Raw genomic sequence first — 25,644 nt, 5'->3', positions numbered from 1 at the left:
TGCTGCTGATTCTTCAGTCCACAGATCATTGTGTAAATAACAAATGTGGGGCATGGTCAGTGGCCAGTCTCGTGACCGTTTTGAGAGTCTCTGCTTTTTATTCAATTCAAGCACAGGCAGCAAAGTGTGTAGTTGTGTTGCCACCTTGTCTCTCCTTGATCAGCCACATGACGTTACACGTAAATAGATGATTGAAAGAGGAAATTAGCCAACAAAGAAGAAAGTGCAGCAAGGAAATAGAAAATGATAATGCTGGAAGTGAAATACCGAATGTAAACGGAGTTAGAGGAGAAATAGCTGATGGTGGGAGTGTTGACATCGCTACCTGTGAGATTCTAGATAAGCAGCCTGAGGAAGTTAGTGAATCAAGTTCATTGACACAGATGAGAAAAGGGGCTGTGAAGGAAAGGATGAAGATGTCACAGGAAGTGCTGCCAGCAAAATCTTCACGTTAATTAAAGGAACTCTGGGGATATTTCATGACATTGAACATACAGAGAATAAAATGTTGGCAGCTGATCCAAACTTAAGAGAATAATTTGCCAAGACATGGAAAATATGCCCACTCTGGATCATAATTTATACAACTAGAAGAAGGCAAGTACTGTGTAAATTTCTCTTACAGGTTTTTTGAAAAAGAACATTCTTATTCTCAGTGTTTCTGATGTTTTAAATTGCAGTGTAATAAATAAATATCTTACATTTTTTCATTTCCCTATACACTTGTAACAAACAACAAAAATTTTTACTGTTTTGACAAAAATTTCTAAAGGTCATGGAACCATCATTTTTACCATCCTTTTGTAAGGTTGTTTTACATGGTCATTTTTATGGTCTGGTACTACCATGCAGAGTGAGGACTGCCTATATTTGTGTTCTGATCTTGGAGAGAACCCAAGTTGGCCAAAATCTGCTCCAGAAAGAACCCATTTCCTCATTGCCCCAGACTTCACCTCAGGTCAGCTGTTTATCTTCTGTTCTTTTGCTGTGTTTACAACAGGACAGTAAGATCGTTATGACAAAACTGCTTCCTTCTGCCCATTCTCCTGTGCCTAGCTTCTTGTCCTGGATGCCACGTCCATGCTCTGTCTGTGCTCACTATGCATTATTGCATTTCTTGTACTTCTCTGCTTACCCGACTCTCTCCTTTGTGGGTTCTAGGGGCAGAGACTGGACTATGGTCGTCTCCGTCAGCTTTTTACTCCTAGTTCTTAACTCAACATGTTGCATGATAGGTCATCAATAAATAGTCTTTGAATGAATGTTCCACATATTATCTAGAGCAAGTAAGAGGGTCAGTTTACTTTTATTCTTTACAAGTCAAGTTCAGTTTTAGCCTTTAATAATGACTTTTTAAAATATATTTCACATTTTATGGGATTTGCCTCAGTGAATGGTCAATAAATATTTACAAATAGCCACGTCTAACAAAGAAACTATAAATACTGATAAATCGAATGTTAAGAAGGACTGTATTGCTTAAGTTTTTTTTTTTGGTTTTTGTTCTTTGGTTACAGGTAACAGCTGCCTAATACAAAAAAGTAAATAAATGAATAAGAAATATGTTACAAAGATAGTGCAATTGTTTTGCAGAAAAGTCATGGCTTAGAAAGGGTGGCGGCAAGCCATCTGAGTACTTCCAGAGCAGGAGTTCAAGGTTCTTCCTTCAGTATCTCTACTACTAATGAGCCCAGGTCCCAGTTCCCAGCCTCTGTCTCTCTCTGTTCAAATTCCAAATTCCTGGAAACAGAATGTCCTTAGCCCAGCTTCAGCCTGGGAGACAGAGCATCCAACCTGGGTTACAGGGTCCACCACTTTCATAGAGAAGGTAAAATTTTCCAGAGGTAGGTGGACACCATAAAAAGGTGATTACTACAGTAGTTTACTATAAATGTATATTTTTTTGTTCCCATAGATTTTTTACTTTGCTTAAGAGTTGAATTATTGAAAAGTAGTCTTTCTGAATTAATTTTTTATAAATAGAAATAATTTTAAACAGTACCCAAGGAAATTCTCTAGTGAGTGCTTTTATCGTATAAATATTCCTATTTCAAAATGCAGATTTTAGTCAGTTGTGGTGAGGCAGACAGATCAAGAGACAATTGCCATTGAAGAGACAGTGTTACTCACAGTTCCCAAGAGGACATGTCATGGCATACCATACAGGGCACACCGTGCCATGCAGGGCCACACAGGGAAGCACCAGGGCTGGGGGGGGAGGCAGGGAGAGCACAGGGAAAACGTAGACAGGAGCCTTTATTGTGATTCCAGTGGGAAGGAATAAGAGAGGCAGGGTAAGCAGGTTTTCCTAGTGTGAAACTTATCAGGGGGGTCTGGGATTCAGAGATTGTCCCTAGTTGTCTGGTACCTGGCCCTGAAGTGACCAGGGCACTTGGATAGTGGTCCAGAGTATGAGAGCCCAGCAAAAGGGGTGGTAGGCGTATGGGCTCTAGATGGTTTGCATATGAAAGGTGCATTCCCAGGCAAGTCCTTTGCTATCTCTAGGAATCAGCTAGCCCTCAGAGGAGCAGTCTCTCCAGGGTCAGCAAGGCCCCAGATGTCAAAGTGTCAGAAAATAAAAAAGGCATGATTACTACAACTCCCCACTTTCAATCAGTTTTGTGAGTTTCCCTGTGAAATCCAGTTTTTAAAATATTTAAGATGACCTACAAGGCCTTCCCATGATCCAGTCCTCTGCTATGAAGCTGACTTCTTCCCCCACCCTCGCTCTCCTCCGCTCTGTCACACTGGCTTCTTGAAGTTCCCTGCACACGTCAGGCATGCATCCCACTGCAGGGCCAATGGAACTGTTTCTCTGCCTGGAGTACCCTTCCTTCAGATGTCAACTGGGCTTACTTTACTCTTTCCTCATGTGTCAATTTCTCAGCGTGGCCCACCCTAACCGCCCTACTTAGCGCTGCTGCCAGCACCAACTCCTGATCCCCCTTACCCTGCCCTGCTGTTTTGCACAGCACTTGTCACTTTAGCATCCCGTATCATTTGCCTATTTGTTGTGCCTAGTGTTTCTTGTTTGTCCTTTTACCGCTACAGTGCAAGGGGCCTTTATTTTGTTCATCAGTGGACTCTAAGCACTTAACAACAGTGTCTGGCACATAGAGGCCTAGGAAATATTTGTTGAATAATGACATTTATTATTTTTCCAAAAGCGGAACACTAAAAGGCAGTCTTTTAGGGACACATCGGGCGTGTGAGATTAATATCTGTAGCAATGTCTGACATGAGAATGTAGTTGTGTTCTGATTGTTGTAGTCAAATATTTAGGCATAACGGGATCAAGGAAATGTGAAGTGAGATTCTTGATGGACAGTCCATAATTCAGCCAGACGGATGAGAGACCAGAAGTTCCGTCGCCTCTTCTGACTTTAGCCCCTGTATATTGAGTTTCTCATGTTAATGCCACAGCTGCACCAAGTAAAGGGCTGTTAGCTTTTTGCACAAACCCATTTATTCTGCCTGATTTTTTCTTTGTAGCTCCCTTGTTGATAGTTCTTTTGTTTCTTTAAAGATTTTATTTTATTTTATTTTTTTCCTTTTTCTCCCCAAAGTCCCCCGGTACATAGTTGTGTATTCTTCGTTGTGGGTTCCTCTAGTTGTGGCATGTGGGACGCTGCCTCAGCGTGGTCCGACGAGCAGTGCCATGTCCGCGCCCAGGATTCGAACCGACGAAACACTGGGCCGCCTGCAGCGGAGCGCGCGAACTTAACCACTCGGCCACGGGGCCAGCCCCTGTTGATAGTTCTTTTGAAGGCTTTCTTTTCACCAGCAAACTCCACAAGGCCATTCCCTTCACTTTTTGTGGAAGAGCCACCTCCCCTTTCTTCCTAGAAGTAATTCTGTGGCTGACGATTTTGAGCAACACCCTGTACTGAGTGGCAGACCCTTGCCCAGAGGGAGCCCTTAATTAAGTGTGGCTGCCTCATGCGTTATTAGCGTATGGTTTCAAGCCACATGCTAAGGAGAAAATGTCAAAATCATGCTGAAAAATACATTATTTCTCTTTGAAAAATATATTATTTGTCTTCTGGAAACATGACATTTGAGAAAACAGGAAATGATTCAAATAGTGTAAAACATGACACAATGCATTCAGGTATTTAACGATGTAAAGGAATTATTGGGGAGATTTAGGTATAAAATGGTATCATGGTTTTGTTTTTTTAGAAAAGAGTCCTTATCTTTAACAGATGTGTATGGTTGAAATGATATGATGTCTGGGATTTGCCACAGACTAATTCAAGAGTCAGGAAGGTGGGTAGGGATGGAGATGAAACCAGACTGGCCAGGAGCTGGTTATTGCTGAAGCCGGGGGATGGGTTCATGAGGTTCACTATACTATTGTTTCTACTTTTCTTTACGTTTCCAATTTTCAATTAATAAAACCTCTTTGAAATGTAAGGGTCAGTGTTAGACACTTTGTCTTGTTCCTGATTTTAAAGGAAGCACATTTACTGTCTCATCATGAAGAACGATTCTGGCTATGGGCTTAGAGGCTCTTTGTGTTGAGAAACTACCCTTCTGTTCCTGATTGTTTCAACCAGAAGTGGATGCTGAAGAATGTTAAATGCCTTATCAGTATCTGGAGATGAGATATTTTCTTCTTGGACCTATTGCTGCGAGGTAGTCTTACTCCTATTAACAGCAAAGCCCTCCAGCATTTTCTAGAAAGCCCTACAATGAGTTATGCTCTCACTCACCAAGTATTTCCTGAGCAGCTACTGCGTGTCGGGCCAGTGCCAGGCACGGGTACAGCAGGGAGCAGGTGGGTCTTGCTCCCCTTGCTTGGTTCTGGTGGGACGAGACCATGAACAAGTAAATTCAGGTGGTGAGGCCGTCTCTGGCTTTCTGGCAGCCCGGGAATCTGAGTCCCGGGGCCCCGGGGCTGATGAGGAGAACAGGGCGTGAGTGCTGCTGCCCTCTTTCCTGTGGGTGGGGCTGCACTTTTCAATGAGGAAAAACAGCAAATTTTCCTCAGTTTAGCTCCATCAACTTCACATTTCATGATCATTCTTTCCACAGACCAGCAAGGGTTGGATGTTAGAATTGGTCTCTGACACTGTTCTGAGTTCCTCCCCCTTCCTGTGTCTTTATAGAGGTTTTAGTGCTCAGGTCAGAGAAGTCACCTCCCAAGGCCTGTGAGGCAGACCCCACCTGCCCTGGAACCCAGTGAGTGTGGACGTGGACTGGAGTCTAACCTGTGCTGATTATTCTGTTAATATTGTTACTGCTTAATCCATTTAAAAACAAAGCCAACTAGGAAACTAAAAATGAATGGCAGCCACCACCAGGGTGATGGAGCATGTATTCTGTGCTCACTCCGTCAAGTCTCACAGCTGGCTTATGGGGCACTGCTCTTGTCACATCTGCCAGCAGAGAAACCATCGGCCTTGTTCAAAGACCCACTGGAACCAGCTGGAGCAGCTGGGGTTTGAGCCCAGGTAGCTTCCCTGTGGAGGCTGCATTTGTCACCGATATACCATAGGCCTGTTTTTAATACGGTCTCTGAGGATGATGTCTCAAGATGCTCTTTTCTGTGTGTTCCAGGTTTTGCTGATCTTTGCGAAGGAGGATAGTCAGAGTGATGGCTTCTGGTGGGCCTGTGACAGAGCTGGTTATCGGTGCAACATCGCTCGGACCCCGGAGTCAGCCCTTGAGTGTTTTCTGGATAAACATCATGAGATTATTGTCATCGATCATAGACAAACTCGAAACTTTGATGCAGAAGCGGTGTGCAGGTACCTTCCTTAATGTAACATACGTAATAAATGTCCACGTAGCTTAGAATGAACTTCATTTATGGATGACTTTCATTCCATCCCAGATATGCCTTAAGATCCGTGTCGATGTTTCTGAGCAGCACAGACAGACATCTGTGATGGCAGCTCCAGCTCCTCCTCTCGTTTTATCCTGCCTTTTCTATTTTCCCACATTTGAGTCCCGATGCATTTAGAGGTGTGAGCTGGGCTCACTGAAAACTTCCCCCTGAGTATTGCTCATATTTCACAAAAAACATTAAAATTCACACAGTTCTTGTTGCACAGATATGGTTTGGATTTAAACGAGCTATTTTAAACCTAATTATTCTGTCTCAAAATGAACATCAGAAATGTGTGAAATACAAATTTTTCCCTGCCTGACACAGACGGGTGGATCCAAAGCAGTCGGGGAGTGAAGGCAGCCACTTTGCAGAGCAGAAAATCTTCTGGGATCCAGCCCCCCCTCCCCCCCACCACCACTTGTTTACAGAAATGCTTGTGCTCTGGGGAGGCAGTGCAGCCTGTTCATAAATAAATGCAGTCATCAGTTAGCTCTGGATGAGCTGATCCATTTAGCAGAAGTGGAAGGCTTTGAAGCTAGACGGGAAGAGGGCACTAATTAAATGCTAGACCAGGACAGACTCCAATTACATATGGAGCTGAATTTTCTGGAATATTAGTAAGTGAAATGAAAGGTAGAGAAATCGCTTCTTAGAAACTTTGGTACCCTGACAAGAAATTAGTGGATTAAGAGAAGTTTCTTGTCATAGGTATTTCATTGGTATTCTTTGGCCATTTTGGCCATTTTCAGTTTCCCAAAGAAGAATTTTTTCTTAAGGAACCTTTTTTTTTTTTTTTTTTGGTGGGGAAGATTGGCTCTGAGCTAACATCTGTTGCCAGTCCTCCTCTTTTTGCTTGAGGAAGATTAGCCCTGAGCTAACATCCATACCAATCCTCCTCCACTCTGTATGTGGGACGCTGCCACAGCATGGCTTGATGAACAGTGTGCAGGTCCGTACCTGGGATGCAAACCTGCGAACCTCGGGCTGCCAAAGCAAAGTGCACAAACTCAACCACTATGCCAGTGGGCCAGCCCCAAGAAACCTATTTTAAAATGTCTTACTGGTCTCAAATTTACCTATTTAGTTATATATATTAATAAGTGTATCAAAATATTTGGATGATATTTTTACTATTAAGAAGTATATTTTCTTTTTAAATGATCTTCAGGGTAGAATTGGATCCTTTTCAATTAAGAATGTCTACTTTTTCTTGGTTTCGACTTTCCTAAATGATTTTGTGGTTGAAATACTATAGTCCTTTGTGCGTACATAGACTAATTTAAGATGAGCTTCTGGTGTAAAAAAAAGAATTAATAGGAAGAATTCTTTTGATTCAGGCAAAGGCCCAATTTGGCAGGTAAACTTTATAGTCTTCCTTGAATATAAAGAAATGTAGTTTTGTCTCCTCATAAATGTACTTTAGTCTCAGCTGCACAGAAAAACAGTGGCGGGATCTGTGCTATTGAGAAGCCGGGTTGAATATCTGGTGGAGCGTTTACTGACTGTTCCTGGTCATGCCGAAGCCGGCCAGGTTCCTGAGTGCTTGGCAGCTAGCACATGTTCCTGAAGATGAGTGGGGGACACACTGGCAGATGTGCGTTCTTCCCTGGTTTTGCACAAGATCCCTGGTTTTGAGCTAGACTGGACCTTAGCTTAACATGCTTCCCTGGACCCCTGCCCCACCTACGCCTGGATCCCCTTTAGTCCACTCAACCAGGAAGAGGTCCAGGTCCCTCTAACCACACCAGTTCCTTTAGAGGGATGAGAGCAAAGAGGTAAGCAGGGGGAAGCAACCCAAAAGATGGAAGCCCAGCCCAAAAGAAGCCATGTGAGCGTGTGCTCCAGCCCAGTGATGTTCCTAACAGTGAATGAGCCCGCCCCTTAGAATGTAGCCCAGCAGTGTACCCGTGACACCCCATGGGGTGAATGTGAAAAGTGCTTAGTGTCTCCTTAGAGATTAGAGCATGCCTCTGAAACTGTGCATTCTTTTCATCAGGTGCTAACTCGTATTTCTGCTGAGAATTCAGTAGGCTCCTTAGTAGAAAATAAGTGTAGCTTCACCTTTGCAAGGGCCTGTTCTGCAGGGCACCTGAATGGGAAGTAGTCCATGCTGGCATTGGAGGGGTATTGACTCATCCTTCCTGCCCAAAGTGAGTGAGTTAAGGCATTCTCTCCAGAGGAGCTCATTCAAATACCGTTTGTCCACAAGGGGAACCTTCACTTCCCAGGAAGATAGCAGCTGGTCATTTTCTTGAGCCTTCCGCCCACATAGAGTGAAGTCTCAAGGAATAGGAAAGGAGGAAGGGTATATTTTCTGAGAAAGGTCAGGAAATGTTGGAGTTGAAGAGGATGAAGCAGTATGAGCTGGCTGTCCCTGGAGGAGAGCAGACACGTTAAAATGGAGAGGAGGAGAAATGCCAATAGCTAGAAAGATAAACAAACACGTGTTGTTTTCACAAATCACTCAGGAGCAGCCTTGACCCTTCTGTTCTCAGAGATGATGGTCCCCTTCCCAGGCATCTCACAAAAGCAGAGCCCAGACCAAGGAGATGGGTCAAAACGAGCATGCTCACTTGTGCTCATTCAAGTATGAGGCCCTTTATTAAAAGTTCATCCAGTTCACCCCCCCCGACCAGGAGAAGGCAGAATCTGAGCTGCATACATAGCACATTTTCTAGGAAGACTCACAGACCTCAAGATTCTGCGTCCTGGAGCCGGCCCCGTGGCCGAGCGGCTAAGTTCCTGCGCTCCGCTTCGGTGGCCCAGGGTTTTGCTGGTTCGGATCCTGGACGTGGACCTGGCACCTCTCATCAAGCCATGCTGGGGCAGTATCCCACATAGCAAAACTAGGAGGACCTTACAGCTAGAATATACAACTAAGTACTGGGGCTTTGGGGAGAAGAAGAAAAAAGAAAAGATTCTCCATCCTTATATATTTTAATCCTGTTAAATTCCTAGGGAATAAACTAACTATATACAGATGATCATAAGTACAGCAAATATCATTACACTGACAGTTGCTATATTGCAACATTTCTCAGCCTTGTCAGTGACCCAGCTGTTGAAAGTATATTTGAGCACAAACAACGGTACAATGGGAAGATTGTGGATGGCTCCTTGCACCATTTTTAATAGGCTTTAACCTGCATTCCTATATCCAGCTGCCAGCGAGTGCTTTAATTTTTATTATCAGGTCAACTTTCTGAACTGTCTACTACGTTAAAAGAAAAAGTCCAACCCAATTAGCTCCCCAAGTACAAACTGATAACTAGAGAATTGTAAGACTGCCAGTTTTTTTTTGCAGAGTGGAATTTCAATAAGAAAACATGGAATTTATGTGGAATTTGCCAGTTTTTGAAGTGGAAAATTGGCAGGTCTGACCTGTTGGATAACTGCCTGGGAGTTAATTTTCTTTTTTTTTTTTTAAGTAAAATGAAGAGATTGTCCTAATCCACAAGGACATCTCTCTTTGTTGTCTTCCATGTGTTTTCAGACTTTTTCTTTAGAGGAGGATTTGATTTTGTGCCCTTTTCAATGGGAAGAAGTTTCATGTTCGTTTAAGGTAACAATGCCCAGATCACCTGGTTTGACTTGGAGCCTTCTCATTGCAGGTCGATCCGGGCCACCAACCCCTCCGAGCACACGGTGATCCTTGCGGTGGTTTCACAAGCGTAAGCTGACCTCCCATCCCCAGCTGGAAGCAGAACTGTTCATTCTGAAATGTTTGTCTGCTGTAATCCAGTCTTTGAGCTTGCAAAGCCGTGGGCATGTCATTGCGCCTACAACACCAGCCGTAGATCTTGCTTTGGGGGCTTTCTTTGTTTTGCAAGTTTCTGGAAATACTTAGGTTTTTCTCTCTATCATATCTAATTGCTGTTAGCATGTACTCACATCAGAAAAAATGGTTACTCATGATATGCTAGAAATTAATAGAAAATCTGAGGAGGAGGTCTGGAGAGAGCATTGTTCTGGCTTACCTTTTTTCTTTGAAGAACAGAGATGGGAGAATGCTTTTTTTTTTTTTTTTTCACTTAAGAAGAAACAAATTGTAGCATGAAAACAAAGACACTAAATCTACTATAAGAAAAGGATTGTGCCCTTTATGTTGGGACTGTTACGTGGCTACAAGTGGGACAGTAGGATGTGTTCCCATGTTGGAAGGCAAGACAGAGAGCTTGAGCTATAGGTACAAGACTGTGGGATGAGAAACCCCTCTGCCAGGTTTATTGTCTGAAATGACCAGCACTTAGGATGAAACACCTGGAAGGAAAAAAGTTGTTTGTATAAGCTACAGTGGTTGGAATCTTTGCAAGTATCAAAATGTGTGGTAGGCGCTTAATGGCTGTCATTGGCTTTGGAGAGAATAAGACCTTAATTGGGGCCTAAGACCTACTAGACTTTGTCCCATTGTGGTGACTGGCACAGATTCTGCAGTGAGGGAGCTGACAAACTAGCCACTCAGACAGTTTAGGTCTCCTCCAGGCAAGCCTAGCCCAGGGGAGATTTGAACTACAGTCATACTGGTACAGTGGGAAATCCTGGCTTCAAGTCTTGCCCTAACCAAGGACCCCTCCTTACCTGATACTACTTGAGTGTCTTGTTGGGAGCTGTGTCCCTTCGCTTTGATACCACCGTGGCCATCCTGGTGGGAGATGGGCTCTCGAGGGGAATGAGTCAGGGGGACCAGGATGGGCAATCAGCCTTCTTCAGCCCTCTTATACTTTATCTTCTGGGGACCGTGAGATTTTCACAGGCTCTTAGAGTCTTGGACATAGACACCAGAAGTGTACCAGGCCACGCAGTGTTTCCCCCAAGCCTGGCTTATTCCATGGACTCAAAAACAAAACACTCTTTTTTTCCTACTCAAATAACAAAACTAGTTTACAGCAAACTATGTTTACTAGTCCTTGACAAGTAGTGGTTTGCTATGGCTTGTTATTTTTCACTTTTTTTTCAATAAAATATTTCATATATAGAGAGAGTAATAGTAAAATGAATACTGAGTTTGTGCCACCTGGCTTATGAAATAGGACATTATTAACACCTATGGAACCTTCTGTGCCCCTCCTGATTTATCCTTCAGAGAAGGTAGAATCTTGAGTGTCTGAGGAGAAAAGGGGAGTGGGCAAGACAGCTGGTCCCCATAGGGTAGGAATCAGCTACAGGTAATGCCACACGTAAGCCCTGGGCTTTCTCTTCCTATTCTCTACCTGCTCCTCCACCCATCCCCTTTATTCCCAGTTTTCTTCTCTGTTTTCCGAGATCTGCATCCATCCTGCTTGCTGGCTGTGTCAGGGACACCATTCTCCCTCTAACGCTGGCAGTGCAGCTACAGCCTGTCTTCATGATGAGCCGACCTCCCACTCGAGCTGAAGTTCTAGACCCACCTGGAGGCTCAGGATAGGAAACTTGCCTGTGACATGAGTGGGAATCATCAGTTTTTTTTCTCTTCCTCCCCTCTGACTTTGCCTCCCTGATGACACTTCTTTCCCATTTGGCCATGGGATGCTATGCCAGTTGTCTTTCTCACATGGGGATTCGGACCCAGCTAGGTCTCAGGGTGGGAGACATGCTTCCAGAAGGTTTGGGGACAGCAAAGAGGGTAGTGGTCTCTGGGAAGAGCATTGCACCCACCTGGTCCCTTTATGGGACTGTCTATTACATTTGCTCCAATGCCCAAGGCAGCACACAGTTGGAGAGGGCCACTCATATGTCCGTGGGGTGAGGCTTTCAGGCACACTGCTGGAGTTTTCTCTACTGTTGTTGTCCTTCTTGCATCTGGAAGGCAGATGTGGGAGTCTGGTCCTTGAAGGCAGGCGTACCTGTGGGCACCTGCTGGTCAGGGAGCCACTCTCAGAGCCAACACTGCACTTGCCTCATTGCTCTTTCTCCGTGTTCCAGTGTGAGGAATCCTGGTTTGTATCTGCTGAGTGACCACATTTTCTGCTTTGCTGCAGATCGGGCGACCATGAAGAGACCTCAGTCCTCCCTCTTCTGCGTGCAGGCTTCAACAGGGTACGCACCGGATAAACGGCCCCTCTCTCGGGCGGGCACCTCCCCCTTGACTCACCTGAACCAGCAATGCCAGGCACCCACGGGGCACTGTTCAGGGAAGTGAACCCCAGGACTGTGAGGGAGCGGGAGTGACTGTTCTCAGGGGGTAGCAATGAGTAACTGCTGGTCAAGCTTGTTTCCTTTTTCTCTCATAACTTCATGTATCTTAGCTACACATAGGTAATGACATAAAGACACATCTTATTATATCAGGTCAAGATTCTGTAGTTCCAAAGGAATCTTGCTTAACTCAGTCCAGTCAGTTAGATTCGGTGTGTGTGTGTGTGTGTGTGTGTGTGAGAGAGAGAGAGATTATATGTAGGTAAGTTCACCAAATCTGCACGGCACAGGATTCAGTATTCACAGGGCCTAGCAGGAGCTTGTACCCTGGAACAGGCTTGTGACGGCCACACCATCCTGTGACTCCTGGTTTAAACCATATATGTCAGCCAAGAAAAGTTCTTCGAGTGACAACTATGTGAATAACACTGATGTTCAACTTGAAGATTAAGACTGACTACTCCAAGGAGACTTACCGACAAACTGAAGAACTAGGCTTAGCTGGTATCTCAAGGTCTTTTGACAGGAATAATCTGAATGTTGAATAGATGGTGTGATGCATCGTTTTGCTTCAAACTAGGATACTGCCCGTGCCTTGTGAATTATGAAAATTCTTTTGGGTGCGTTGTAGAGCACAGAGAAGCAGAATTGGCCTGTGTGAAGCCGTTGTCCTGTGCTTTGGTCTGCTCCAGCGTGGAAGTGGCAGTGCTGTATGAAATATTCACAGTAGCAGAGTGGTTCGTATGTGTAAAGGCAGTGAATGTTTCTAGTTAGCAATATCCCTAGCTCCCTGAGCCCTTTCCTCTTGTCTGTCATCACATCTCTCAAAGGCTGGCATTTGGTTCTGAACGTTGTTCTTCTCTGCTGTATCTTATGAGAATGCAGGAGACAATGCTTCTGAGTTTGGGGATGGGGACCTGCAAAAGGAAAAATTGTCAAAGAAGCCATATGGCTGAGACTTCCTTTCTTTATTTACTGATTTTCTGAGAAATAGCCTACCATTCTTCGCAGGCTTCATAGATCTTGTGTCTCATGTTGACCACCCACTGCACCCCAGCCTGTTTTGTCCTTCACCTCTGTGGTAGGGCCTCTCGGAGTGGGAAGTTCTCCTTGTTACCCGAGGACTCATTCCTGGGGAACAGCAGTGACACACTGGAGGTTGTCGATGAGGACCCACGTAGGTGCTGTTGAGCGTCCTTTGGGATCAGCTTTTAGTTCAGTGATCCTGCCTCTGACTGGGGTAGAGATTGTCGCTTGGAGCAATAGTGTCTTGTCCCACAGAGAAGCTTGGGAGAAACAAGTGGGCTTCTTTGGGTGCAAATGGTATTAAGTAAACTTAGGAGGGCAAGTTCCATTGTTTTCTTTTTACGTCCTTAGTAACCTGTCCATGCTACTCTAGAGGGTTCATTTCCCTTCTCTGGACATGGTGCTGCTTTTGCAGTCAGCTGTAGTGAGCAAAACCCTCGGTGGGAGCATGAGAAACAGTACATGTCGGAGACCACCTGGTGTGCTTCAGTGCTGGGTCTGATCCAGGCCTTTGCCAGCTGGGTCAGGGTGCCCCCAGCTAGTTCCAGCTCTTTCTGAGGGAAGCACGCTGCACCTACAAAGACGTTCCCTCCTGGGTTACTGTGGCACAAGATGAGCTGAGGCTGCTCTCCAGGTGGCTGGGCTCCTTTTTTGGGCAAAATCTTGTCTTTGGCAACTCTCTACCCAAACACCCTTCCAAATCTGCCAGCTATTCTTGCCTTCCGTGAGGTTGTTCCCCATCTCTGAGTTGTTTTGATTGTATTAAATCATCTGCTGAAACTCAGCCCTGTGTTGCTAGCTAATTGGCCAGTGCTTCAGTCTATGGGCCCCTGAGTGGCGATCCAGGAACAAATTGTGCCATCAAATATTCCACAACAACTCCCCTTGGAGCCTCTGGAGCTGTGCGTGAGTGGCCGACTGCATGATGCTCAATTCCCTCTGAGCCTTTTGAGAACCAGCATCATAGCAAAGGGCGATTGCAGCTGTTTTCATGTCAGCCTTTGTGTGCACCTTTTTCTATTTGAAATGATGCTTATTTGATTTGCAAGTATTCACGGAGCACTTCCTACGTGCAGCGCAATGTGCTAGGCGTGCCTGGGATCTGACATTGGATGCGGCTCCTCTCTGAGAGGCTTCCTATGGAGGAGGAAGTGGAGAGCTAAGATGTGTTATTTGTCCGGCTCCATTCTGGGTGATTTACTCAACCCTCATCCACACATGAGAGACTGGACATTTTCTCCATTTTTGCAGAGGAGGAAAAGGGCTCAAGATTACTAAATAGCTTGCCAGCGCCCATACTCAGAACAAAATCGAGATGCAGATGCTTGATGTTTTACTTCAGACTCCACGTTGGGTCCACCTAAGTAGTCTTTCCCAAACTGCTCCATGGAACACTAGTGCTCCAAGAGATCGTAATAGGCGTTCCATGAAAAAAGGCTTCTGTGGTCAAGTAAGTTTGAGAAATCAGTAAAGACTCTGTTCCTCCTCCTTCACCCCTGAAATCCACAGCGTACAATAGCAGTGTTGCACGTGAGCATAGCGAATGCCCTGGGAAGTGCTGTGCTAAAGAAACCTACCAAAATATCTGGAGCAGGGCCAGAAATCTGCACTTTGAACTGAATGCCCAGGGGATTCTCAGTGTATTGAAGTTTGAAGACCATGGCCCTTAATTCATCAAATTATTTCAGAGGTGTGGGGTAACTACAGTCCAGAAAATCCCCAAAAGATAAAGTAGTGGAATATTCTATTACTTTTAGTCTATAGAATACTTATTAAGTGCCAATTATGTGCAAAAAAAGTGCGCCAGCACCTACAGAAAGCTGTTCTTCACTACTAGAAGTAGTGTACTAGTGTACTTCACTGATGGAAGTAGTGTACTACTGTACTTCACTCCTAGAAGTAGTGTCCTACTGTTCTTCACGGATGGGAGTAGTGTGCTACTATACTTCACTCCTGGAAGCAGTATCCTACTGTTCTTCATGGATGAGAGTAGTGTACTACTGTACTTCACTACTGGGAGTAGTGTACTACAGTACTTCACTCCTGGGAGTAGTGTCCTACTGTACTTCACTACTGGGAGTAATGTACTACTGTACTTCACTCCTGGGAGTAGTGTACTACTGTACTTCACTACTGGGAGTACTGTACTACGGTACTTCATTACTGGGAGTAGTGTGCTACTGTACTTCACTACTGGGAGTAATGTACTATGGTACTTCATTACTGGAGGTAGTGTACTATGGTACTTCACTACTGGAGGTAGTGTACTACTGTACTTCACTGATGGGAGTAGTGTGCTACTGTACTTCACTCCTGGAGGTAGTGTACTTTGGTACTTCACTACTGGAGGTAGTGTACTATTGTACTTCACTGATGGGAATAGTGTACTAGTGTACTTCACTCCTGGGAGTAGTGTGCTACTGTACTTTACTCCTGGAAGTAGTGTCCTACTGTACTTCACTCCTGGAGGTAGTGTCCTACTGTACTTCACTCCTGGAGGTAGTGTCCTACTGTACTTCACTCCTGGAGGTAGTGTCCTACTGTACTTCACTCCTGGAGGTAGTGTCCTACTGTACTTCACTCCTGGAGGTAGTGTCCTACTGTACTTCACTCCTGGAGGTAGTGTACTACTGTACTTCACTCCTGGAGGTAGTGTCCTACTGTACTTCACTCCTGGAGGTAATGTCCTACTGTACTTCACTCCTGGAGGTAGTGTACTACTGTACTTCACTCCTGGAGGTAGTATACTATGGTACTTCACTACTTGAGGTAGTGTACTACTGTATTTCCCTGGTAGAAAGATAAAATATTATAAAAAATCATTACTTAGATATGAAATTGAACATGTAGCATGATTATATATATGCAATATATACATATGTGTATGTATATATCACACAGGCATAATAAAAGCCTAAGGAAAATAAACCAAAATTAATGATATCTCTAGCTTTTGACATTATCAGTGATTTGGGGGTTTTTTCTATACATTTTTCTGTATTTTATATACTTTAAAATTAATGTCTATTACTTTGATAATTAAACAACAAAAGTTTACTGTATTAAAAAAAGTTTGTCTTAAAAAAATAAAACCTGTCTAACTCTGTTTCTTCCAACATTTCCAAAACTTATCGTATCACAGATGGTTTTCCATATCTTATGAAACACCAGCCAGCCATGCTCGGAGCTCTGTCATAGGCTCACAGATACTCTTCACCCATCCAGGAGCTCAGCCTGAACTGAACCATGCTTAACTTTGTTCTGTAAATTGAAGAGCAAGTGTTTCTGTGTGTGCTCACGGCTTCTCCTTTTTCCTTAGTCCTTCCCAGCTTCCACCTGGAACAGTGGGGGCCAGAGGCACAGGGAAGGTCAGGGGGTTTTGCAGGTGTCTCCAAGGAGAAGCCATCCATGCTAGATGCGTGGAAGTGTCTGTGTGTGTGTGTGTGTGCGCGCGCGCGTGCACAAGACAGGAGGGAGGAGAGTACCTCAGACCTTCAAAAGATGAGGAAGGAAGCAAGGAAGGGCCTCTTGCCTTGAAAGAGATCATTCATAGAGCAGCACACATGGAACACGTCCTGTGTTGGGTTTTAGAAGACTTATTAGCGCAATAGAAAGTGAAGGTGTTTCAGTACTTAACGAGGTTGGAGAGGCATTCTGTGCCCTCGTGTGGTTATTTTCCTGTGAGTATTCATATTGAAGGTTTTCCCCCTTTGTTATGAAAGGGAGTTAACTGTGCAGTGTTACCTGCTCTGTTGTTTCTCATACATTTAAACAAGCATTTCAGACACGTTGACAACTGTTTTATTTCATCTCATCTTACCTACTACTTGTCTTATGTAACAGAGTTACCTGGAGTAGGAAAAAACTGTGAAGTTTCTTCCTTTGACTCTTGAAGAAGTGATAGTATGTCTTATGTATTATCTTTGCTTTCTTTTCAGAGATTTATGGAGAATAGCAGCATAATTGCTTGCTATAACGAACTGATTCAAATAGAACATGGGGAAGTTCGCTCACAGTTCAAATTACGGTATGTAGCAAAATAAGACGGCACACAAGGTTGAGAATTCTGTGGAAAACTTGTCTACCATCAGGCTAGTATTCACAGGTTCCCAGCTGAATCCTAGGGATTTTGAAGCAATTAAACAGGGAATGGTAGCTGGTAGATGGCAGGTTCTAAATGGGAAGCCCTTTGATGAATGAAATAAACTGGCAGCATTTCTTCTTTTGACAGGATTTTCCACTATTTACAGCAGTTTTAAAATTATACCCTAGGAAAAGTACTGTTTAATTTTTGTACAATTAGATCGAGATTAAGAATAGCCTTTGAGGATTACTTTCTACTTACTACTTTCAACATTTATAAATTCCCACTTGGATTGTTATGGATAGGGACAAACAAATGGGTATATTTATTATGCTAGCCATAATAATTGCTACACAACCATAATAGCAATTTTGTGAGGCCGGTTTGTGGTCTCGATATGCATGAAGTATCGTTAAGCAACTGGTTTTTAAGTCTCTTTATAGGTGTGTAGTGCTTTAAGAGCAGGCTTCTGTCTGGTGCGCACCTGTGGGAGGGGAGTCTGCGTCGCTGGCTCCTGCTGGGACTCTGGGTGGTGGGATGTCCTGGACTATAGGGTCCTAGCTCAAGCTTGGTTTTGCTCAGGCTCCACTCTAGCTCTGAGGACCCTGATTTCTTCAACCCGCCCACCTTGAGCAGAGAGAGAGCAGGGAAAAGAGGAGGCTTTTCCTATCCTGTGGCCCCTGGGAGGCCAGTCCCAAGTGGCTCCCGCCTGTAAGATGCTAGAGGTCCCTGGCATGGCTTCTCTCTCTGGCCAGCTGGAAGGTCACGGTGGTTTCAGACTCACTGGAAAAGTAAGATAGCGTCTCGTAGTATTGATTGTACTTCTCATTTTGATTACTTAATTTGCATTGAGAGAGCTCAAAACCCTTTTTAAACATAATTTTTCTCTGCCATCCTCTGTGCCTTGGAAGCAAAATGGATCAGTGTAAACCCACAGAGGCAAGTTCTTGTGGGGTTCCCTGGTCAGGGAGGTTGCTTTTTGGGGGAAAGAGAGCTTTAAGAAATACAGTGTTGGGATGAACTGTCACTCTCTTGAGTGGGAAAGTGTTAAAAAGGAATCTCAAGCCAGGGGAAATTCAAGTATTTTAACAGTCTTTGGTAAGGGATATTGCCAAAGATTTTTGAGTGTATAAGTTAAATCCCTTGGTTTCTTTGTATCCATATATTTATTAACTTCAGAGAACTTCATAGAATTTTTCAGGAAAAACCACATTGCCTTTACTTCAGCAACTTATGATTTTTAATATGGTACATTAATTGTTTTCATTCCTGGGAGTCTCTACTGTTTTTAATTGACGGTAAGAAGACTTTGTACTTTTATTTTAGATGTTTTCATAATAAATAGAATTAGAAGAAGAGAGATTTCATTCTGTTCAATAAACTGTATTATCTCCAACAAAAATGAATGGCACACACCTTGTTGCTTTGATAAGTAATTTCCTCATTTCGTTTTAAATAACTGCTTGGGTTTTCTTAGGCAACATTAAATGTGAGATGTCAGAAGGTGCCTTGCCCATGGTGAGTGGGGCAGAGACAGGTCAGGCAGTTTGAAATAAACATCCCCAGCCAGTGCGAGGTCTTAAAGAAAGGACTTTGGGTTATTGCGCTGATGAAATCTGCTTAGAGCCAGGGCACTGAAAAGTTTTCAACATTCAGAACTTAGCAAGTTTCTAAAGACCTAACATGATGTCAGTCCCATGACTTCTCACCTCTCACTGACTATTGGTTGTGGGGGGCGGGTAGACCCACTGTAGCAGTGATAATGGAAAGGCTCAAGTTCTTAATACAAATCAGCGTGAAGTTGGTGAGTGGACTTGACCCAGGCAGGCCGTGGTCCCAGGAAGGTGGGTCTGCTCAGCACTGATCCCCTTACCCACAGGGGAAGGCCAGAGGAGGCCTAAGTGGTCGGTTTCTTCTGTTCCTTTTTGGCTGGTTCTGCCTCAGCCATCTCCAACTTCCTTCCCTTTTATTGGAGGAGTGGGGTGTGTGTGCAGGGTTTGACTCTCCCTGGCTACACTCAATCTGGGCCCAGCAGATGGGGAACAGTGACCCATGCCATGGCTGTCCCCAACTCCTCAGGGCACTCAAGGACATCTAGAGCATCCCCAGAGGCAGGCAGGCAACTCTGTCACTTGCTGCAGACTGGAAAAATGAAGCTCTTTATTATACAATGCCAGAATAATTATAGTCTAATTATGTAAGAGTTTTCTCTGCAATTCCACCCCCGGCTTCAGCTAACTATGTGACAATACTAGCATTCTGCAAGGACAGTCTGTGCTGCAGGATGATGTCAACTGTTAAGGGTAGATGCTTCTGTCCAGGTCTTCATGTATGCTAACCATATTTACTTAACCAAGAAAAAAATGGATTATGTGATCAAACAAAAAATATATAATTTTAAAATTCCATCCTGTAGAGTAACTTTTAAAGATAGAGGAACTAAATTGCATTTCTGTGTACATTTGATGAATTACTTTATTGGACAGAAGAATTTATGAAATGGAGAATGTCTAGGGAAACACGGCCTAGATGATGACCGTGATCTTCTAATGTTCTTGTGCCTCCTTATCATACAAAGAACTATGTTATCCAAATACACATAGGATTTAACTGCATATTGAAGTTTAAGCTGATCCATTTATACTGATGCAGTACCATACCAGCTATTGTTTCATTGTCAGTCAGTCTGATATCTGTTATCTGGGAGTAATGCCCAAATCATCATGTTTATTTTGCTCCAAGTCTTAAGGCAGTAGCAGTCCTCAGTTTTAGAAAGAATCCGTTTCTGACTGGCAGACTTTGTATTCCTTGGAACACCACATCCCTCCAACTTAACAGACGTTGATGGAGTGCTTTACCCTCATGTGGGCTCTGCCTGACGGCCACTGTGTTACAGGAGCAGACACCGAGCTGGGAAGGCTTAGAGGAGCTGGCCCCTATGGTATTGCTGCCCAGGAAGGGTGCTGACGGGTAGCAAGTCTGTGACCCCTTGCTGCCTCCGCTCCTCCCTCCCTGCCCCTGTAGACCCCTACTGGCATGTAGACTTAGGTTCAGAATCTTCTCCCTACACGCCGCTGCCTTGCCCACCCTACCCTTGCTCCAGCTGGCCTTAGTTTGTGTGTGTTTTGTTTGAGTAGATTCTAGATTACCTTTGGTTGGGACACAGGAGATCATTTAAGCAAACCACCCCAGTCACAACCGACACAGGGAAAACACTGAGGACCAGGGAGACTCTTGACACCATCTCAGCTCCCCGTATGTTGGTGGGGGCCCTGGAGTCAAATCTAGTCATCCTGCTTTCCAGTCTGGTGCACTCTGCACCCCTAATACCGTTGTGTTCTTTGTAGACCTGAGACCTGGGCCCCTGGAACATCCGCCTTTTCCCTCTGGGCCTTCAGGGGCCCTCAAGAAGGTGAGGGGGCAGTGGTTACACTGCCTGTGCTTCAGGGCCTTCCCACTGAGGTTACAAGGTTACCTTGTGCTGCCGTTCCCAATTTTCCACCTTCCTAACCTGAAGGATTCAGAAATAACAGTTGAGGTGCAGAGTTACATGGTTCCCGAGAACAGAAAATTAATAAAGCTAAGGTTCTTCAGTGTGAAGTGTTAATACAAGCAGTTAAATTCCCAAACTCTAGAAACATGGCTCAAAATGATTACCTCGTTTTGCTGCAGGTTTATTTATACAGAGCCATTGCCAGATTGGTTTAAAGCCTCGATCTGAAAGTTGCAGTCCCGTAGTGTTGGTCACCGGGGGAAAGTAGTCTGTTATTGGTCCTACCAATATCCTTTCACCCCAACTGTTCATAAGAATTTGCTTTGTCCCCTTGGGCATTAGACTTATTGAAGATTTTATGCCTTGCAGTAATCATACAACGAATGTTTAATAGATGAATTTTGGAGATTACAACTAAGATCTTGTATAAAGGCAGCCTCTTGAAGTAATGAAAACAACGATACTCAGAAGTTCACATTCTTAGCTGAGACTCACAGGTACTTTAAGAAAATAGTTGGACAAGAGAGGAATTTATCATTTGATAAAATGTGTTAGAGCTTAATTATCCAGCTCTCACAGTTAAGGAGTTAGCCCATGCACAGTGTGCCTTTCCACATCTAGTGTCTTGGTGGGGCACGGAACGCTTCCCGGTGATGTCGAGTCTGGTTCTGGACCCAGGTGCCTGGAGAATACTCCTGGTAAGACTGGCTCTTGATCCCTCTCCGTGCGAGGCTGTGCAGGAGCGACTTTGGTAACGATTATAAAGTCCTCTTTTATTCTTTTTTCTTATGTTAAGTGATCATTTTCACAAATGCATAGGACAATATACCATTCACATTAGGTAACCTGGAGCAATTTAAATAAGAAAACATACTGCACCCATCGGGAGTCTCAGTTGAGTTAGGTTTCTGTTCTCCTGCTCACCCACATCCCGGTTACTTATCTTACTTCCGCGCCCGCACTGGTGCCTCCATGCCTGCAGCTGTAGGAGCGCTGTCCTTCCACGGGCTGGAATCCTTCGCTGCCCTGCAGGTGACCTGCTATTATTGACTGTAGTCCTTGGTTTGATATCTCAGGTATACTCATGAGAAAAGATAGGCTATGACTCAGTTTCTTTTCACCAACAGCCTTTTTGAAAACCTTAGAGAACAAAGAAATATTACTCTGGGATCTTACAAATAATAACAAGAACCATGTGTTGAATTTTTCTATTGTCCCAAGCACTTTGAGAAATGCCTCGCCTAAACTATCTGTTTCGATCCTTACAACAACCTGTAAAATATGTTTTTATCCTCATTTTGCAGATAAGGAAACTGAGGGCCAGTGAAGAGAAAAAGTTGCCCAGGCTCCCATAAGTGGCAAAATATGAACTAGATTTCACCCAGTTTTTTCTGCCCTCTCCTGTGTAAACAGTTGAAACAGGATGGCCAAGTTAGATGCGTTTATGAGTGGAAAAAATGAATAACATTTTAAGAGTTTGTTTTATAAGGTGAAACATCAATGTAGTAAATCAACATTTTTTTTTTTTTTGTAACGTGTAAGACAGCCTTCCCTGGGATTCTTTAAACAGCCAGTACAAATACCAAAGCTGTAGGAACTAGCTACATACTTGCTGTGTTAGATAATAAATAACTTACTGTATTTGGAGTTGCTCTAGATTTGGAAGGTAGTTAAAATTCTAACCAAGAAATTGAGAAATTGAATTGATTTCAGATATTCCAGATATACAAGGAAGGTCTCCCAGAAAAGGGCCCACCTGGAGAGTTATGCAATTACCCAGGCGAGGGGAATTCTGCCACCTTTGCCTTTTATCATGCTAGCAGGTGTGGTTGAAAGCAAAGTGCCATAAAGGCTTGTTCATCTGAGATCATGAAAGTAAGAAAGGAGAAAAAATGTGTCTGTGTCGCAAAAACACCAGGATACCTCAGACTCAATTTGGGCTTAGTTACGTTCTTCCGATCAGTGGGAACTTGACTTCTCCATGACCACACTATGGATGAAACAGAAGAGCATCATTGATATAGAACATAGGGGCCCACAAGACCGTCTCCTGCTTCCTTGTTCTCTCGTGTCAGTGTGAAGGTTTCATTCAGCACATGCGTAGCTCATTCCATGACCCATGAAAATTTTGTTGGATTATAGTTCTTCTCTTTGTATCATATACACAGAACTATATGGTGGTGTTTATTCATTTAGTTTGAAAGGCTAGGGTTGTTTTTTCTCAAAACATAATATCAAAAGGTACATGGTTTTAATGAATTTGAGGAACTATTTACTTTGATAAATGAACAGATGAAATGCTAATGGTTTTATAGCAGAGCTAACATCGATCTTTTGCAACTTTCAGGGCCTGTAATTCGGTGTTTACAGCATTAGACCACTGTCATGAAGCCATCGAAATAACAAGTGATGACCATGTGATTCAGGTACGGAGACACTTTTTATCTCTAGATGTCAAAATAGAACCTTTCAAGTTTGACCTACTCATTTTCAAGTCCCTTCCTGTAATTCTCACATTTCAGCATATTTTCTTCGGAGAAAGGAACTCAAAGAATGCAGAGAAAACTAATGGATTAAGCTACGAATTAGATATTCAGTAAGAATAAAAGATTATTAATTCAGATCAGAACTGGGATTTCTTTGACGGATGTGGGGAAAATTCTTTGGACCATCTGTGAAGACAGCATTTACACAGAAGGATGTGAGAACTGCAGAGTAGATGCTCATAAATGTCCATGGGAACGAGCTGTTTTCAAAGGCACTTGCTTATTTGCATGCAGTTGGAATTCTAATTAAAAAGCACTCTCATATACTATAAGGAAATGTGTATAGTAGACAAACCTTTGTTATCTTACTACATTTGTTGGAAGGTCAAACATTAACACTTAAAAAATACTCTGAAATGTAGGTTTGGTCGTGATGGGTCCCGGCCTGCCTGCTGTTGCTTTGCACAATGGCGCCGTGTATGGGGAGCACTTGCTAACATCAGTGGAGACCGAAGGCAGCATCCCCCACACAGGGTCCTCACGACAGGGCCTCACATTTGCTCTTCTATGAAGCCCCCCACCGCACACAGACCCACCTGCTCTCATACCAGACCAGTGACATCAGCAGCCCACCAGGCCTAGGCCCTGTTATCAACACGCCAATAGGTTTTCTCATTTCCATTCAGTAGCCTTATGAAAGAGACATAAGGGCCCCATAATACAGATGGGGGAAACTGAGGCCCAGCAAGGTCAAGGAACTTACCCAAGGAAAGCCCCAGTAATAAGTGTTAGAACCAAAATACGGAGCCATGTCTTTCTGACTCCAGAGCCTTCCAACTCCGTTCCCTGTTTGGCTGCATTTATAGAATTTGTTTTTCTACTTGCTCCTTGAAATGGACTGAAGGCTTCCTCACATGGCTGCCTGTTACTGGCCCACCTGCCTACAGGTCTGCATCCTGGACCACGGAGAAATCAGACATGTTTCTGCTCCAGACCGAGCACTGATCCCACATCTCCCCCACTGACGTCCAGACCTGAACAGTCAGTGCTGTTCCCAAAACACGTTTGCTCAGCGCCTCCCTCTTTTTCCATAGGCAGCCAGGTCATGATTTCAGTAATGAGGAGAAGGAGCTCACTTCTCTCCCTGCTTTCCACACTTACAACCTAACAGGTGGCTCTTTTAACAGGGAGCAGAGTCCCTCATTCTACAGCGAGCAACCGGTGATTAGAAACCCTGTATCCCTGGGAAGGGTGATAGGGTGACGGTGTCACATGGTGTTAATCATCTCCCAGCCTTTACCATGAACAGGAAGAGATGGACTGGGGACAGTGGGTGCCTGGAAGTCGGGGATGGCTGCGTTGAAAGGAAAACTATATGATGGCAGGTTTTTTTCTTGAGGAACCCTCTCAGGCCCCTTTAAAAACCTACCAGCAGCCTGAATGTAAAACTCAAAACAAGAGCACGGAGGAAGAAGGTGAATAGAGGATGTTGTGTGTAGGGGGAAATTAAAATGCCCTTTGTGGTGTAGATGTTGAGATGAGCCATCGTGGATGGAATACTGCATATATGTTCTTACTGCATACCGGGTCCTTCTCAAGGCACTGCCTCTGAGGAGTACGTGCCTCTTGGCGAGGGCGAATGTTCGGAGGTCAGGCAGTAGCACTTAAAATTTAGGAACAGTATCTATCTACCTACTCACTCATCCATTCGTCCATCCATCCAGCCATCCGTCTGTTCATTCATCCATCTGTCCATCTAAACTATCTCTCCATCTATTTGCTTTGAAACACTTACATGGTGCTTATCAGGGACCAGGCACAGTACTAAGCATTTCATACATACTCATTTATTTCTTAAAATGATCCCATGAACCAGGTTACTACTGTGGCAGTTATTTTACAGATGAGGAGATTGAGGACTAGAGAAGATGAGTAACTTGCCAGCAGTCGTATGGCTAGAAATTGGCAGAGCCACAGTGTGAACTTGGGTGCATTGGCTCCAGAGTCCCCGTCTGGTGTACCCGCTGCCTTCTGAGGTTACAGGAAACTTAGTGTGAGCGCGGGGCTGTGACTTCTACCCGTCTTTGCAACCTAACAGCAAAGGCAGAATAAACACATGCAAAATGTAGGAGAATTTAGCCAACAAATAAGGAGAACAATACATTCTCAAATATTGGCCAGTCATCAAATATTTACTAAACAGTCCTGAGGAATCAATGATATAAATCCAAAGTAGCTTTTGCCCTTGAGGATTTTAATGTCTAGTTGGGGGGAGAGATAAATAAACTAAAATTTAGATTCAGTGTAATAAATCCCTAGAAGCCTGTACAGGAGGCAGTGGTCCTTTAGGAGTGGCACCAGCTCAGACTGGACAGGGGGTCCATGACGGCTTGGGGGAGGAGGGGAGGGATAAATCAGAGTAGATGAGGCCAGGACATGGGGAAGGGCGTTCTAAGCAGAGCGGGGCACATGGGCCCAGGCCCAGAGTGAGGGAGAGGTGAGGTGCTCAGCAGCGTGCAGGGGGGCCAGGGAGCTGTGGGGCTGACCTAGTGCGCAGGGGCCATGCTGCCCAGCCCGGGGAGGGTGGTAACCGCCACATGTACGT

At 44.2% G+C, this 25,644-nt stretch overlaps 1 protein-coding gene across 12 annotated transcripts in view; it reads left to right on the top strand.

The window, feature by feature from the left end:
* PDE8B (phosphodiesterase 8B) overlaps positions 1 to 25,644 on the top strand; it is a 217,432-nt gene that overhangs the window by 121,169 nt on the left and 70,619 nt on the right. For all 12 annotated transcript variants that reach the window (XM_070571586.1, XM_070571578.1, XM_070571580.1 and 9 more), the window contains 5 exons: positions 5,563 to 5,753; positions 9,448 to 9,507; positions 11,794 to 11,851; positions 16,915 to 17,003; positions 22,901 to 22,979. In XM_070571586.1, coding sequence (XP_070427687.1) covers positions 5,563 to 5,753; positions 9,448 to 9,507; positions 11,794 to 11,851; positions 16,915 to 17,003; positions 22,901 to 22,979 — 477 coding nt within the window. The remainder of the gene's footprint in view (positions 1 to 5,562; positions 5,754 to 9,447; positions 9,508 to 11,793; positions 11,852 to 16,914; positions 17,004 to 22,900; positions 22,980 to 25,644) is intronic.

Source organism: Equus przewalskii, chromosome 13, assembly GCF_037783145.1.
Source record: "Equus przewalskii isolate Varuska chromosome 13, EquPr2, whole genome shotgun sequence".
NCBI classification, from domain to species: Eukaryota; Metazoa; Chordata; class Mammalia; order Perissodactyla; family Equidae; genus Equus; species Equus przewalskii.
The sequence above is the reverse complement of the archived record's forward strand: the minus strand, read 5'-3'. Positions and strand labels throughout refer to the sequence as shown.